This window comes from Macaca mulatta, chromosome 6, assembly GCF_049350105.2.
Source record: "Macaca mulatta isolate MMU2019108-1 chromosome 6, T2T-MMU8v2.0, whole genome shotgun sequence".
In the NCBI taxonomy this organism is placed as follows: domain Eukaryota; kingdom Metazoa; phylum Chordata; class Mammalia; order Primates; family Cercopithecidae; genus Macaca; species Macaca mulatta.
In genome coordinates, this window is record NC_133411.1 from 155,022,349 (window position 1) to 155,038,195 (window position 15,847).

Genomic DNA, 15,847 nt, shown 5'->3' on the forward strand with positions numbered 1-15,847 from the left:
ATTATTTGGATACAGTTCTCTCTTTGACTTTGGTGTCCAATCAAAATACTGAGAACACAAACTGAGTTAGCCATGACCAATAAAAAGAAGTACCATGAAGACCAATGACTAATTATATAAGAAATGAATGGTTCTTTCAGGATAGTGCATCTCTTCTCTTGACACAATAATAATAAAATGTAATAGGACTGAGGCCAGACAAAAAAACAATTTTCTGAAAAAATCAATGTTCCCAGGTTCCAGACACCTTTAGGAATACTAAATACAGGACAGGCACGGTGGCTCATGCCTGTAATGTCAGCACTTTGGAAGGCCAAGGAGGATGGATCACTTGAGGCCAGGAGCTCGAGACCAGCCTGGTCAACATGGCAAAACCCCATCTCTACTAAAAATACAAAAATTAGCCAAGCGTGCAGGCACATGCCTGTAATCCCAGCTGTTTGAGAGGCTGGGGCATGAGAATTGCTTGAACCCCGGAGATCGAGGTTGCAGTGAGCCAAGATCATGCCACTGTACTCCAGCCTGGGTGACAAAACGAGACTCTGTCTCAGTTAATAAGAATGGAATACCAAATACAGAGGAAATATCTTGGAAAAGCTTCCTACATACTCAACTTTTTTTTTTTTTTTTTTTTTTGAGACAGAGTTGCACTCTTGTTGACCAAGCTGGAGTGGTGTGATCTCAGCCCACTGCAACCTCCACCTCCCGGGTTCAAGCAATTCTCCTGCCTCAGCCTGCTTCAGCCTTCCAAAGTAGCCTGGATTACAGGCACCCGCCACCAGGCCCAGCTACTTTTTTTTTTTTTTTTTTAGTTAAGACAGGGTTTCACCATGTTGGCCAGGCTGATCTTGAACTCCTGACCTCAGGTAATCCACCCACCTCAGCCTCCCAAAGTCCTGGGATTACAGGCATGAGCCACCATGCCTGGCCCATACTCAACATCTCTACAAAACAAGTCTTGAATCTTAGCAATGATAATGAGTTCATTAAAAGAAGACTCAAAGTAACTTCAGCTTGATTTGTTCCTGAACACATCATGTCAGCAATTCTTATATATTAAATATCATGTTGCTCTCCAACAAAGGAAACATTAATATTTTAAAATTTTGTTAAAAGCAAAACAGAAAGTTAAAAGTAAAACACCAATTTTAACGTGTCTTCTATAATCTAAGGAGAACTGGACCCTATGGAACAGCAATAAGAAAAATGTTTACTCACCATCTGCTGAAAACTTATCAATAGCTTGGGTCAAAGTGAGGAAGTTGCCTGTGGATTTTGACATCTGAAATAGAGAGTCAGTGATCAAGCATTAATAGTAGTAATATAAATAAAATAAACCAATCAGTCGAATAAATTAACTAGGTTGGCCATGACCAGATAAAAACAAAAAGGAATTGGAAATATGGAAAGGAAAAGACCTATTACACTAATTTTAGAGAGGTGAAAACTGAATTTCACCCAATAAAGTGGCTTGTTTGGGTTACTCAGCTCAGTGACGCAGCTAGGAGAGGACCTCCAGACTTACACTCAGTCCACTGATTCAGCCTACACTGTCTCCTGGTAATTGGGTTAGATATGTGTAATGATTCCGCTCTAACTCTGGAACACCAGCTGTTTACTTAAGAAAGAGCTTTACGGCAATTAGAATCATTCAGAAATGGAATGGATCCGCTCATGGGTTGGAATTATGATTTTAGGAACCCTCCTATCATTAGGGTCACAATAATTGGTTGTTCAAGTTGTGCTCTGTCTTAGGGCAATGCATCTGAAGAAGCACCACTCACAGCCTAGCAATCTTTATTGTTTTAAAACTGTATGTCATTAGTATAACTATGCTGATATCAAAAGGAAATGATTATACCAGTTTTCTATTATACTACATGGCAATACAGATCTTGTTCTAATAAAATCAGGATAGTACAACATTCAGACAGACCAAAGAAAATGTCAAGTTCTAACAAGAATAAATGTATTGCTCCTCTCTGACTTACAAAGAAGAAACTAGCTCAATAATCAAAAGTTCCTTGTTGATCTAACAAAATCTATTAAAATCACCTGTGCTTCTAAACAGCAGTTTTTCTGTCTAATATACAGATTACCTTTTTTCTTTTTTTTTTTTTTTTTTTTTTTGAGATAGAGTCTTGCTCTGTTACCCAGGCTGGAGTGCAGTGGTGTAATCTTGGCTCACTGCAACCTCCACCTCCCTGGTTCAAGGGATTCTCCTACCTCAACCTCCTGAGTAGCTGGGATTACAGGCACGCACCATCATTCCCATCTAAATTTTGTACTGTTAGTCGGGACGGGGTTTCACCATGTTGGTCAGGCTGGTCTCAAACTCCCGACCTCATAATCTGCCCGCCCTGGCATCCCAAAGTGCTAGAATTACAGGCGTCAGCCACAGCACCCAGCCACAGATTATCTTAAAGTAATTTTTTTTTATTACCTTTCAATATTAGGGCACAGGCTAAGTCTGATGTTACATAATGCAATTCATATCATCCACCCTTTGTTTAAATCTACTATTGTCTTTTTTCTTTTTTTTTTTTTTTTTTGAGATGGAGTTTCACTCTTGTCACGCAGGCCTGAGTGCAATGGCACGTTCTCGGCTCACTGCAACCTCTGCCTCTCGGGTTCAAGCAATTCTCCTGCCTCAGCCTGTAGCTGGGATTACAGGTGCCTGCCACCAGGCCCGGCTAATTTTTTGTATTTTTAGTAGAGATGGAGTTTCATCAAGTTGGCCAGGCTGGTCTCGAACTCCTGAACTCAAGTGATCCACCCGCCTTGGCCTCCCAAATTGCTGGGATTATAGGTGTGAGTCACCGTGCCCAGCCCCCTACAACTATTTTCATTATGACGTAGATACTTATGACAACTAATACTGTCATTGCTATTCTGTTGGTTACAGTAAAATTCACTGGTTGTAACAAATCCTAATTTGTTACCATTTTTATTAATAAGGAATAAATAATTTTGTACCTTTTTTTTTTTTTAAGTCAAGGAGGGGTGCCCTTCTCTAATTTGCACAGAAGTATGATAGGGGCAAGTGAGGGGTCTGTCAAGTTTGCATAACCTCATGTTGAGGATATTGATTAATAAGATAAAGTCCTATGTAGTCTGTTTTAAAAAAAAAATCACCCATATCATTAACAGTAACAGTAGGGATAGTAACAGTAGAAGCATGGAGAGAACTACTATACTGCTTGGGAAGGAGCATTAAGTGACACCTAAAAATCTTACAGACTCCAAAATTCTATGATTCTACTAATTTAGTGGCCAGTCACACTATAAAACAAAAAGCACCGAGCCATTTTCTCAACTTAAAAAAATAGCTCTTTCTGTCATCTTGGATCCTATGGAGGCCTGCTGGGAGCAGGACTTCTAAAAGGAAATATGGCTGGAAGGCTATGGTCCAAGGCCATTTTAGCTGGCTATGAGCAGTGTCTCCAGAACACACAGCTCTTCTTAAAATTGAAGGTGTCAGCTGGGTGTGGTGGTTCACACCTGCAATCCCAGCACTTTGAGAGGCTGAGGTAGGTGGATCACGAGGTCAGGAGTTCAAGACCAGCCTGGCCAACATAGTGAAACCCCGTCTCTACTAAAAATACAAAAAAATTAGCCAAGCATGGTGGCAGGCAACTGTAATCCTAGCTACTCGGGAGGCTGAGGCAGGAGAATCGCTTAAATCCAGGAGGTGGAGGCTGCAGCCAGCTGAGATCGCATCATTGCATACCAGCGAGACTCTATCTCAAAAAAAAAAAAAAAAAAAAAAGAAGGTATTTATGCTCAAGATGAAATAGAATTCTATTTGGGCAAGAGATGGGCTTATGTATACAAAGCAAAGAACAAGTCAGTGACTCCTGGCAGCAAACCAAACAAAACCAGAATAATCTGGGGAAAGGCAACTTGGGCCCCACGGGAACAGTAGCATGGTTCATGCCAAATTCCTAAATGATCTTCCTGCTAAAGGTATTGGACACAGAATCTGAGTGATGCTATACCCCTCAAGGATTTAAACTAATGAAAAGTCAATAAATAAAAGTGGATTTGTTTAAAAATAAAAATTAAAAACCGGTTGGGTACAGAGGCTCATGCCTGTAATCCCAGCACTTTGGGAAGCTGAGGCGGGTGGATCACTTGAGGTCAGGAGTTCGAAACCTGCCTGGCCAACATGGCAAAACCCCATCTCTCCGGAAAAAAACAAAAGTTAGCTGGGCATGGTGGCATAGGTCTGTAATCCCAGCTACTCAAGAGGCTGAGGCAAGTGGATCGCTTGAATCTGGGAGGTGAAGGTTGCAGTAAGCCAAGATCGTGCCACTGCACTGCAGCCTGGGCGAAAGAGTGAGACTCCATCACAAAAAAAAAAAAAAGGAAAAGAAAACTCTTCTGGGTCACAATGCTAAGCTCTTTATGATTCCTGTCCTTGTGTCTGTCTTTTTCTCTCTTTACTTCAGTCACAATTTGTGTCACCTTTTGCCACTCTAAATACAAATGTTACAAATAGGTAACTTTTCCCTATCTCTCCCTTCAATTAATACTATCTACTCCCCTTGCTCAATTTTAAAGATAAAAATTAATTTATGCTTAGTCCTAAATATGCTAATTAGAAGGTTTTCAACTCTGATTAATTCATATTATTTCTTATTTATTTACTAAATTTTTGGTAGAGATGGGGTCTCACTATGTTGTCCAGGCTGGTCTTGAACTCCTGGCCTCAAGTGATCCTCCCATCTTGGCCTCCCAAAGCTCTGGGACTACAGACACAAGGCACCACATCTGGACACATTATTTCTTACACACATTAAAAAAAAGTGCAATACCCTAAATCTGAAAAGCCTTCCGCAGAATTTTAAACTTTCAAGATGCAATAAGCCTTACCTTCTCAGAATTCAGGAGGAGATGTCCATTTGCTCTCACAGCTGTAGGCCATTTGTCACTTTACAGATAAATGTTTAAAGACAGAAAATAAGAAACAAAGATGATAGTTCTGGCTTAAAATTTTGAGGTAAAAGCTAATACACTCATAAAGGTTTGCTAAGATAAAAGTGCAAGGATATATACTGTAGTCCTTTTTGTAATGGGAAATGAAAACAAAGCAAAGGACTGGCTACATAAACTAGGATACAGGTATACAATGATGTAACTACTTAGGTGGGGCTACAAGTATGGATATAAAAAGATCTTAAAAATATATGTGAAGGCCAGGCACGGTGGCTCACGCCTGTAATCCCAGCACTTTGGGAGGCCAAGGCGGGAGGATCACAAGGCCAGGAGTTCAAGACCAGCCTAGCCAGGATGGTGAAGCCCCATCTCTACTAAAAATACAAAAATTAGCCGGGTGTGGTGGCGGGCACCTGTGATCCCAGCTGCTGAGGAGGCTGAGGTGGACAGTTGCTTGAACCTCGGAGGCAGAGGTTGCAGTGAGCCAAGATCGTGCCACTGCACTCCAGCCTGGGTGACAAAGCAAGACTCCATCTCAAAAAATATATATATATATATATGTGTGTGTGTGTGTGCGCGCCTGTGTGTGTGAAAACATAAGACAGAACAGTGTAAACAATGTGGTACCTTTGTATATATTAACAAATAGAGATATCAGATGCTGGTATATAAAATCACAAGAAACCAATAGTATCATGATGAGTTTTGGGAAATAGAGTAGTGTGCAGGCAAGGGTAAAAGTTCACTTTTAACTTTTTGCCTTTATGTACTCTTTAAATTTTCAAACTATGTACATGCCATTCATTCATTCTAGCAATGAGATCATATGGGGGGTTGAGAGCAAGAGTTCTGGAGCCAATCTCTCTGGGTTTGCATACTTGTACTAACATTCATTAGCTGGGTAGCTTTGGGTTATGATTTGTTCCTCTTTATTCCTCAGTATAGTTCCCTGCCTATAGACATGGATATTAAAGACCTTCCTCGAAAAGCTGTCATAAAAAGAGTTATTAAAAGTGATTTAAAAAGTACCTGGCATAAGCTCTTGACGTCATTACTTATCTGTAATTTTTAAAAACCTAACAAATGTGAAAAAAATTGGTGCAAAGGAATGAAGACTCAACTTATTGGTAAAGAATACTTCTGAGATATCCAATTTGCCTAAAAATGCATTGTAAACAATAGAGAAAAATAGTAGGGCGAGGCACGGTGGCTCACACCTGTAATCCAAGTACTTTGGGAGGCTGAGACAGGAGGACCACTTGAGTCCAGGAGTTTGAGACCAGCCTGGGCAACAAAGTGAGACCTCGTCTCTATAAAAAAATAAACAAAACTATCCAGGCAAGGTGACATGTGGCTAGTCCCAGCTATTCGGAAGGCTGAAGTGTGAGGATCACTTGAGTCCACGAGGTCGAGGCTGCAGTGAGCCAAGATCGTGCCACTGCACTCCAGCCCAAATAACAGAATGAGAATCTGTCGAAAAATAAATAAATAAATACATAAGGTAAGTAATAACACTGGATGACAAGTAGTGTATGAACGACATTAAATTTATTTTATTCCTCTGGGCTGGGCACAGTGGCTCATGCCTGTAATCTCAGCACTTTGGGAGGCCAAGGTGGGTGGATCGCCTGAGGTCAGGAGTTCAAGACCAGCCTGGCTAACATGGTGAAACCCCATCTCTACTAAAAATACTACATTAGCCAGGCATAGTGGTGCATGCCTGTAATCCCAGCTACTTGGGAGGCTGAGGCAGGAGAATCGCTTGAACCCGGGAGGCGGAGGTTGCAGTGAGCTGAGATCACACCATTGCACTCCAGCCTGGGCAACAAGAGCAAAACTCTGTCTCAAAAAAATAAAAAATAAAAAATAAAAAATACTCGGGAGGCTGAGACAGGAGAATTGCTTGAACCCGGGAGGCAGAGGATGCAGCAAGCCGAGATCATGCCACTGTACTCCAGTCTGGACTCTGTCTCAAGAAAAAAATTATTTTATTCCTTTACTTCAAAATCTTCATTTTATTCTTGAGGAAAAAAAATGTAATTTTATTCTAAATACAAGAAGGCATAAGAAATTGTTTTGGTTTTATGAAATAAAATTTGAACAGACTAAGAGGTTTGTTTCCTCAGCTACTTGAGGGACTAGAGAGAAAAGTAGACACGTCTGGGTAAAGAGGGAAAAGGACAGAAGGATTCCTCTGAAGAAACAGACTCTAGTCAGGATGTTACTAAAACTAATGCTGGAACCTTGGGGCTCTCCGCTCTAAAGAGAAAGTTCTTTCCAATTCTAATGTTCTAGAATAATTCCTGCATTTAACAGGTCAAATGAATTACTAGCAGACCAGCAATGCACCTGAAATATGACATGCTTTGGTGCTTGGGGTAGGTATGTGGATTTCTGGATGCAACAGATAGGAGGTGGCCTTTCTGTTTTAGTACATATTTAAGATAAGAAAAAGAACGTAACTGGCAAATCTATACTATCCCGTCCGCGATAATTTCTTAGATATTTGAAGCCACAAAACACCACTATTGACAATCAATAAATCTAGTCCACACCTATTTTATCATTCACCTTTGTTCCGGCCACATAGCCACATGATTATAAAGGTAATATGAAAGATGATTTGGAACAAGATCCTTGCCAGAGACGCGAAGATCAACAGGATACCAGAACTCAAACTCCTGCTTTAACTGATCTAATTTTTCCTTTGGGATCTGAGTCTTAGGAAATGGAGCCTCCTTGAAGAAAACATAATCCCAAACTTCCTTGGTCATCTGTTGTGGTCTGTATTAAAAATAAATAAAACAAACTATTATATATACATATATGTAATTTCTTTGGAAGAATCAATACCTGAATCTCTTCAGGTATTGATGGATTAGGAATCTCTTTCTTAATGTAGTTACAGGAACAAACAAGGACAACAGCTTCCACAAGAATGAAGAATAGATGATGATAGTAAGGGCCATCTATTAATTTTTCCCAGTTCAACAGTAAAAAAGCAAAAACATCATGACAAAATTCTGCTACATAAATCTTATTAAAACATTTCAATATGTAAATCAAATATCACAACTCTTACTGACAAATTATGCTCCTTTCCCTTATCTGTTTACCAACCTAATGCCCAGCGGAGACTCTGCCTGTCCATGCAAGTTACCCCCCTGCAATAGGTGTGCGACTGTGTAAAATGCCATGTAAATAGTGGAGTCAGAAAGTGATTCAATCAGCCACTGCTCATCCCAAGGCAGGTGAGTGCCTGAAAAATAAAAAGTAACACATGAGGAACCTAAGAGACATTTCATCTATAGAATCCACATTTTTAAGAGGGCTATAGCATTTACAAAGCTACTTATTTAGGAAGTTCTTAAATTATTCTTGAATAATTAATAAAAATAAAATGGTAGATAAAAGACAAAATGGGCCAGGCACGGTGGCTCAAGCCTGTAAACCCAGCACTCTGGGGGGCCGAGGTGGGTGGGTCACCTGAGGTCAGGAGTTCAAGACCAAACCGGCCAACATGGTAAAACCCTGTCTCTACTAAAAGTACAAAAAAAATTAGCCAGGCATGGTGGTGGTTGCCTGTAATCCCAGCTACTCGGGAGGCTGAGGCAGGAGAATCACTTGAACCCAGGAGGCAGAGGTTGCAGTGAGCCGAGATCGCGCCACTGCACTCTAGCCTAGGCGACAGAGCAAGACTCTGTCTCAATAAAAGAAAAAAAAAAAAGACAAATGGTTGAAGCTTGGAGTCTCTCTATAAAAAAGACACACCATAAAATCTATACAGATTAGAGAAGGCATATTTCTACCACATAGTAGATGATAGTGGACTATATCCTAGTTTTCCTGACCATCCAAAGAAAACTTCTTGCTTTCAATTCAGAAAACACTAGAATTGAGGGGGGGGGAGGTAAAAACGTATATTTCCTTGTAACTGGCAAAGTTATCCAAACAGAAAAATGTCAGGTTTGTTTACCTAGACCATAAGTTCTTGAGCAAGCATGTTCTTGTAGCCAATCTAAGGTGGCTTCAAAATTCCTCCTGGTCTCCTCACAGAATCTAGAAAACAGCAAAAGACAAAGTGTATCTTTATTGGTTCACTTTTATGTTGCATTTCAACTTTATTTTTTCCACATTTTTCATCTCCTTTTTCCTCCCTCATCACTTTCTCCCATCTTACGTTTCCAGGTTCTTCAAGCACTGAGATGTCTGTTTCTTCCAATTCTCTTCTCCATAATCTAAGTACCTACGAGTGAACAAATTGATTTTTTTTTTTAAGTCAAAGATGAGTACACTGACTAGGGGAATTTTCTTGCTATAAAAGAGACTAACCACTGGTCACACAGAGCCACGACACATTCATCTGACGACCTGGACATCACTTGTTTCTCTGGTTCCATGTAAATAAGTGCATCTCCCTAAAGGAAGGTAAATAAACAAATATTAGATACTATGTCAAATCAATCTTCATTCCTCAAGGATAAAAATTGCTTTAAAAAAATGCTATACCACCAATAACTGAAAGCCCACATTTTCATTATGTCTTCCCCGGCTTCCCAGGGTCAGTTATCTTCTACCTTTCCTTCTATGTAACACTTGCTTTTAAAAAGGCATGAATCTTCATCAAGTGGATCACTTTCTCTACCTACTGATTATTTCATTTCAGTGAAAGACTAAAAAGTGAACAAAAAGGAAAAAAACACAGAAGATGGTTAGCAGTTTCGAATCCTATGGTTTGAAGGTTAGGCTTCCTATGACAGTTTTCTGGGGTTTTGTGTTTTTTGGTTTTGTTTTGTTTTTGTTTTGACAGATAGGGTCTTGCTCTGTTACCCAGGCTGGAGTGAAGTGGCGCTATCATAGCTCACCACAACCTCGACCTCCTGGCTCATGTGACCCTTCTACTGCACACTGCAGCCTCCTGAGTAGCTGGAACTACAGGCACATGTCACTCCACCCAGTTAATTTTTAAATTTTTTTATAGAAATGGGGTCTCACTACATTGCCTAGGCTGGTCTCGAATCCCTGGGCTCAAGTATTCCATCTCAGCCTCCCAAAGTGTTTGGATTACAGCTGTGAGCCACTGTGCACAGCCCTATGGCAGCTTTTCATCCTTCTTATAAACTGCTTTTAAAAAAAAAGATATACAAACACTAAACATAGAAAATCTTGTTACTAAAGATTTATAGTGCCATGAAAAATTTCCACTAGAAAACTGACCATGCTTTTGATTTTTTACCAAATATAAATCTTTCTTAATGCTATCATGATCCTAAATACTTTTAAGCATGAAAATTGATGATGCTTTTGATTTCTTACCAAATATAAATCTCTCTTAATGCTATGATGACCCTAAACATTTTAGGCTAGGATAATTTTTTAAAATAAAATTCAGCATTATTATTCAAAAAATGATTCACTGCTCTGTTTTTAATGCAATTCTTCATGCTGAAATTAAATAGCTGGGATTTTGGTTTAAAGATGGTAGATCAAAAACAGACATTTAACTCCTGTTCAAAATTCCAATAAAAAGACAAGAAGGTTTTACAAATGGCATGAACCTACAAAGTCAAAATGAACGAGAGAAGAAAAAATATTAACTGAATTCTGAAAACAAAAAAGCAACATGAATGACAAATATATTAGCAAAAATTAAAAAGCTATCTAAATCCTAAGACAACAATAGAAAAAGCCGAAAAGCAATCCACTCTGTACTCCAGTACCTCTAAGAGTCTCAGAAATTGGTGGCATTAAATAGCTCTAGAAATAGAGATAAGGTCCAGGTGCAGTGGCTCACACCTGTAATTCCAACACTTTGGGAGGCCAAGAGTTCGAGACCAGCCTGTCCAACGTGGAGAAACCCTGTCTCTACTAAAACTACAAAATTAGCTGGGCATGGTGGTGCACACCTGTAACGCCCAGCTACTTGGGAGGCTGAGGCAGGAGAATCATTTGAACCTGGGAGGCAGAGGTTGCAGTGAGCCAACCAAGATTGTGCCATGGCACTCCAGCAGCCTGGGCAACAAGAGCAAAACTCCGAAAAAAAAAAAAAGAAAGAAAAGAGAGATAAGGTGAGATAAGTGAGACTGAAAAGAGGAGCACCAACTAAAGTCATTTAAAGAAGTGGGTATCTGGGAAGTGGTAAAAAAATAAGATTAAAATAAATAAAATAAAATATAAAATAAAATAAAATAAATAAAATAAAATAGAGGTTAGAACCCCATATACTGCCCCTACCTATACCAGAACCAAAAAAAAAAAAAAAAAGGCTAATTCTCTGGAAAAGGTAAAAGAAAGTCTCTGAACTAGAGACAAAGTTCCAAGTATCATAGTAAAAGTAGGGGAGTTAAGTGAAAGTCAGCACACGAGATGTTGGTACACATTCCTAGCTATCTTCTCCCATCCAACTCCCAAAATGCTCAGTTGCTTAGACTTCTTGTTTGTTTGTTTTGAGACAGCACTCTGTCACCCAGACTGGAGTGGAGTGGCGCCATCTCGGCTCACTGCAACCTCCGCCTCCCAGGTTCAAGCGATTCTCATGCCTCAACCTCCCGAATAGCTGGAATTAGAGGCAGACACTACCACGCCTGGCTAATTTTTGTATTTTTAGTAGAGACAGGGTTTCACCATGTTGGCCAGGCTGGTCTCAAACCTGACATCAAGTGATCCACCCGCCTCAGCCTCCCAAAGTGCTGGGATTACAGGCGTGAGCCACTGTGCCTGGCCACTTAGACCTTTTGAGCTAGAGATTGGCAGAATCTTCTGTAGGGAAATCTAACAAACCCAAAAGCAAACACTAAAAAAAACGTAACATCCAGGCCCCAAGGCCCAAATGGCCCTTTCTAGATCTCCCCCAGTGAAGCCTAGTGACAAGTCCTACCCATATGCAAAAACATTTCTTTTTACACCCAAATATATTATATATCAGCAGTCTTCCTCAGAGACGTCTTGTCTATGAAACAAGAACATCATCCTACAACAAATCAGCCAGGCATGGAGGCACATGCCTGTAGTCCCAGCTACTCAAGAAGCTGAGGTGGGAAGACCACTTGAGCCCAAAGCCAGAACAGCCTGGGCAATATGGCAAGACCCCTGTCTCTTAAAAAAAAAAAAAAAATCAGAAAACAAGAATCAATTATTGAACTGGCCCAAAATTAGTAATTATTGAGTCTGGGTGATACATATTCAATTTTCCATACAACGATTCTTTAAAAAAAGTTTTTATAAATTTGTATTCATACACACACACACAAATAGTACATAAAAGCACATAGTAAACAAATGCTCTGGAAGAAAACGATGAGGGACTATCCCACAAAGAGGACCAACAGGACTGCCAGGATCTAAGAGGTTCAATATCTGAATGACAGGAATTCAAAAAGTGAAAATAGAGAATAAGAAAAAATAATCAAGAAAAAAGTCAAGAAGTGTTCCCCAAATTGAAGTACACAAGTTTCCAGACTGAAGGAGCCCACCAAGCACCCAGTAGGATGAATGAAAATTGACCTACACCAAGGCAAATCATGAAATTGCAGAACACGGTGAGAAAAAAGATTATACAAGCCTCCAAAGTCAGAGGAAACAAGTTACTTACAAAAACATCAGTCACTACCACAGAGTTTTCAACTTCTAAATAGCATCAATGAACCAAAAGACGATGAGGTAATACCCTCAAGTTTTTAAGGGAAAATTATTTCTAATCCAGAATCTATACCCAGGCAATCCAATATAAAGATAGAAGACATATTTCACACTTGAAAAGTCATAACAATTTACCTTCCAGGTACCCTTTATCAGAAAAGCTATCAGAGGCAGATCTTCACCAAAGTGAGAAAGAATATAAGAAGGACATAGACATGGGATTAAGGAAACAGGAGATCCAGCTCAAGAGGAGCTCTGGAAGAGCTTTCTCTGAGTGGAACTGAAAGCACACTGATGTGTTTGACCTGAGTAAGGAAAGAAACAGACAGTTGGGAAAGAGTTGAGAAATGGAGTACTGATAAGTATATTTTAAATTAAGAATTTTTAAAAAACATAATTATTAATCCCGGGGAAAACCAAAAGCTGAGGATGAAAAATTATTGTACACTACATTATGGATGAGCCATGTCTCAAAAATGTAAATAATAACTATTGATCTAACATTTTTTATAACTACAGTGTATAGAGAAGACAGGGTATGGAGTAGTATATACCAATAAATGTGGGACGTTAGAGAAAACAAAAAGTAGGGGGAAGAGTGTAACCTTGATCTTCCTCCTACTTCTTCCAAGAGTAGGAGGTTAGTGGCTGATACCTAACCATGAAAAAAAAAAAAAATCACATTAGAAGCATTTAGATCAGATATCTGTAAGAGATGGAGATCAGCCAGGCACAGTGGCTCACGCCTGTAACCCCAGCACTTTAGGAGGTGAAGGCGAGCAGATCACCTGAGGTCGGGAGTTCGAGACCAGTTTGACCAACATAGAGAAACCCCATCTCTACTAAAAATACAAAATTATCCAGCATGGTGGTTCACGCCTATAATTCCAGCTACTCAGGAGGCTGAGGCAGGAGAATCACTTGAACCCAGGAGGCAGAGATTACAGTTAGCTGAGATAGCGCCATTGCATTCCAGTCTGTGCAATAAGAGCGAAACTGCATCTCAAAAAAAGAGATGGAGATCAATACTAAAACGATTAAATGTTACCCCCCCCAAGGAAAAGAAATTTAAATTATGGAAAAGTGATGAGGAAATTGCTGCTTTTTTATTTCAATAAGCCTAAAAGACCATTGTCTCTCTATATTATGGGTATACAAAGTTGTCAAAAATAAAAATGTAAAGGGTTAACTCAGCTAAATAGAAGAGAGTTATAACAAAAATGGAGGAGTTAGAGGAGGATGACGGTAAAAAACACGAGAGAAAGAAAGGGTTGTAACTACCAGTATCTAAAATGGCCACTGCCAGAAATATCATCAAAGTTCTCTGTATATGCTATGCACACATCAACTTTAGAACACTACCTTTATCAACATTATAGATGGGATGTTCAAGTTAAATGAATTGCTAAATAGGTCTATTTTTGCCTTAAAACTATATTATATCTGTATTACAGCTCCAGGTTCTACTGTAGAACTCACTGCTAATAACACTGTCAAGTCTATTAACTAATAGCTCTCCTAAAACAGCCTTCAGAGCATAGCCTATCACATACAGTGTCAATCATCTTTTTCTGAATAGTCTTCTTTACATCTTGAACCTTCTGTCCTTTAAATTCATCCACCAACATGATCTAAAAGGATGAGAAGGGAGAAAAACACATATAAAACAGTTAGAATCCGCCTTCAGTTTCTTCCCTAATTTTCCCTAACTAAATTTGCTTCTGCCCACCGAAATATTTTTAGTATGAAATTTATCACATTTATAATAAGTTTTCATTTTGGTATAGCATGGATAACTAATATTTATAACACACTTATCATTCTGTCAGTGATACCCACCTCACTATGTATCACTGAGATACCTAGTGTGAGCATGATTAGGAAGGAATACTCACTTTCACTTCTTTTTAAGTTTCCACATGGACGGAATTCAACTACACTCACTCACCTCATTCCTGGTGGTTTCTGAAGGAACTAAGCATATTCGGCTTCATCTCATTAGGCTCCTCTTTCTAAACCCACCTGCTGCAAGTGAGTATTCTTTGCCTGGCCATCTGATAAAGCTTGCTCCTAGAAGGAGGCCTACTCTTTCACTTCTATCTTTTTCTCAGTAGGCCAATTACATTCTAGGGCAAAGTATTAGCTTATCCATTGTTGCCATCGATTAAGCCTCAATCCCCTTCCAGCTTTCTTTGGTAATAAAGCAGATATTTTCACCTCCATGACTCTTATATTCATCTACATGACTCTTATATTTCTCTCAAATTGTTTCTATCTTAGGTAGAAAAGACATGCATTCTCTTTTGACATTCTAAACCTCTAACATACCAAAATACTTCAATATCTATTTAATCCAACATTATAAAGTTATATTTAATGAGTGTAGTGATTAAGAACAAAAATCTGAATTAGTTGGGCGTGATGGCAGGCGCCTGTAATCCCAGCTACTCGGGAGGCTAAGGCAGGAGAATTGCTTGAGCCCAGGAGGCAGAGGTCGCAGTGAGCTGAGATTGAGCCACTCTACTCCAGCCTGGGCGACAGAGTAAGACTCCGTCTCAAAAAAAAAAAAATCTGGCCAGGTGCAGTGGCTCAAGCCTATACTGCCAGAACTTTGGAAGGCCAAGGTGGGCAGATCACTTGGGGTCAGGAGTTCGAGATCAGCCTCACCAATATGGTGAAACCCCCGCCTCTACTAAAAATACAAAAATTAGCCGGTCGTGGTGGCACGCGCCTGTAGTCCCAGCTACTTGGGAGTCTGAGGCAGGAGAATCTCTTGAACCTGGAAGTTGGAGGCTGCAGTAAGCTGAGATCATGCCACTGCACTCCAGCCTGGGTGACACAGCAAGACTCCGTCTCACACACACACAAACACACACACACACACACACACACACGCAAATCCCAGAGCCAGGCTACCTAGTTTGCATCCCAGTTCCTACTGGCTAACTATCTGGCTAATCTCAAGTAAATCAGTTAATCTCTTTGTGCCTCCATTTCCTCATCTGTAAATTGGGGATAAGAGTGCCTACTTCAGAATGGGGTTATTTTCAGAATTAAGTAAATTAATATATGAGTGCTGCATAAGTGTTGGCTTTTATCATCATTCAAAATATGTGTCACTTCAAAACAAGATACATAACCAATTCTTGGTTATCCAGAAAAATGTAGGAAAGCTAAAACTAAAAACCATTCTCGTTGATGTCCTTAAAAATATTTGAATCTGAAGCACCTAACAACTTGTTTGGATTTTTATGTTCTCTAGCCTAGCCTT

At 39.7% G+C, this 15,847-nt stretch overlaps 1 protein-coding gene across 2 annotated transcripts in view; it reads right to left on the bottom strand.

Annotated features, from left to right (window-relative positions):
- Window positions 1–15,847, bottom strand: part of LARS1 (leucyl-tRNA synthetase 1) — a 67,966-nt gene that overhangs the window by 22,068 nt on the left and 30,051 nt on the right. For both annotated transcript variants that reach the window (XM_028849818.2, XM_015141125.3), the window contains 8 exons: window positions 14,130–14,207; window positions 9,271–9,356; window positions 9,119–9,184; window positions 8,915–8,997; window positions 8,059–8,197; window positions 7,510–7,722; window positions 4,876–4,933; window positions 1,219–1,282 (listed from right to left, as the gene is read on the bottom strand). In XM_028849818.2, coding sequence (XP_028705651.2) covers window positions 1,219–1,282; window positions 4,876–4,933; window positions 7,510–7,722; window positions 8,059–8,197; window positions 8,915–8,997; window positions 9,119–9,184; window positions 9,271–9,356; window positions 14,130–14,207 — 787 coding nt within the window. The remainder of the gene's footprint in view (window positions 1–1,218; window positions 1,283–4,875; window positions 4,934–7,509; window positions 7,723–8,058; window positions 8,198–8,914; window positions 8,998–9,118; window positions 9,185–9,270; window positions 9,357–14,129; window positions 14,208–15,847) is intronic.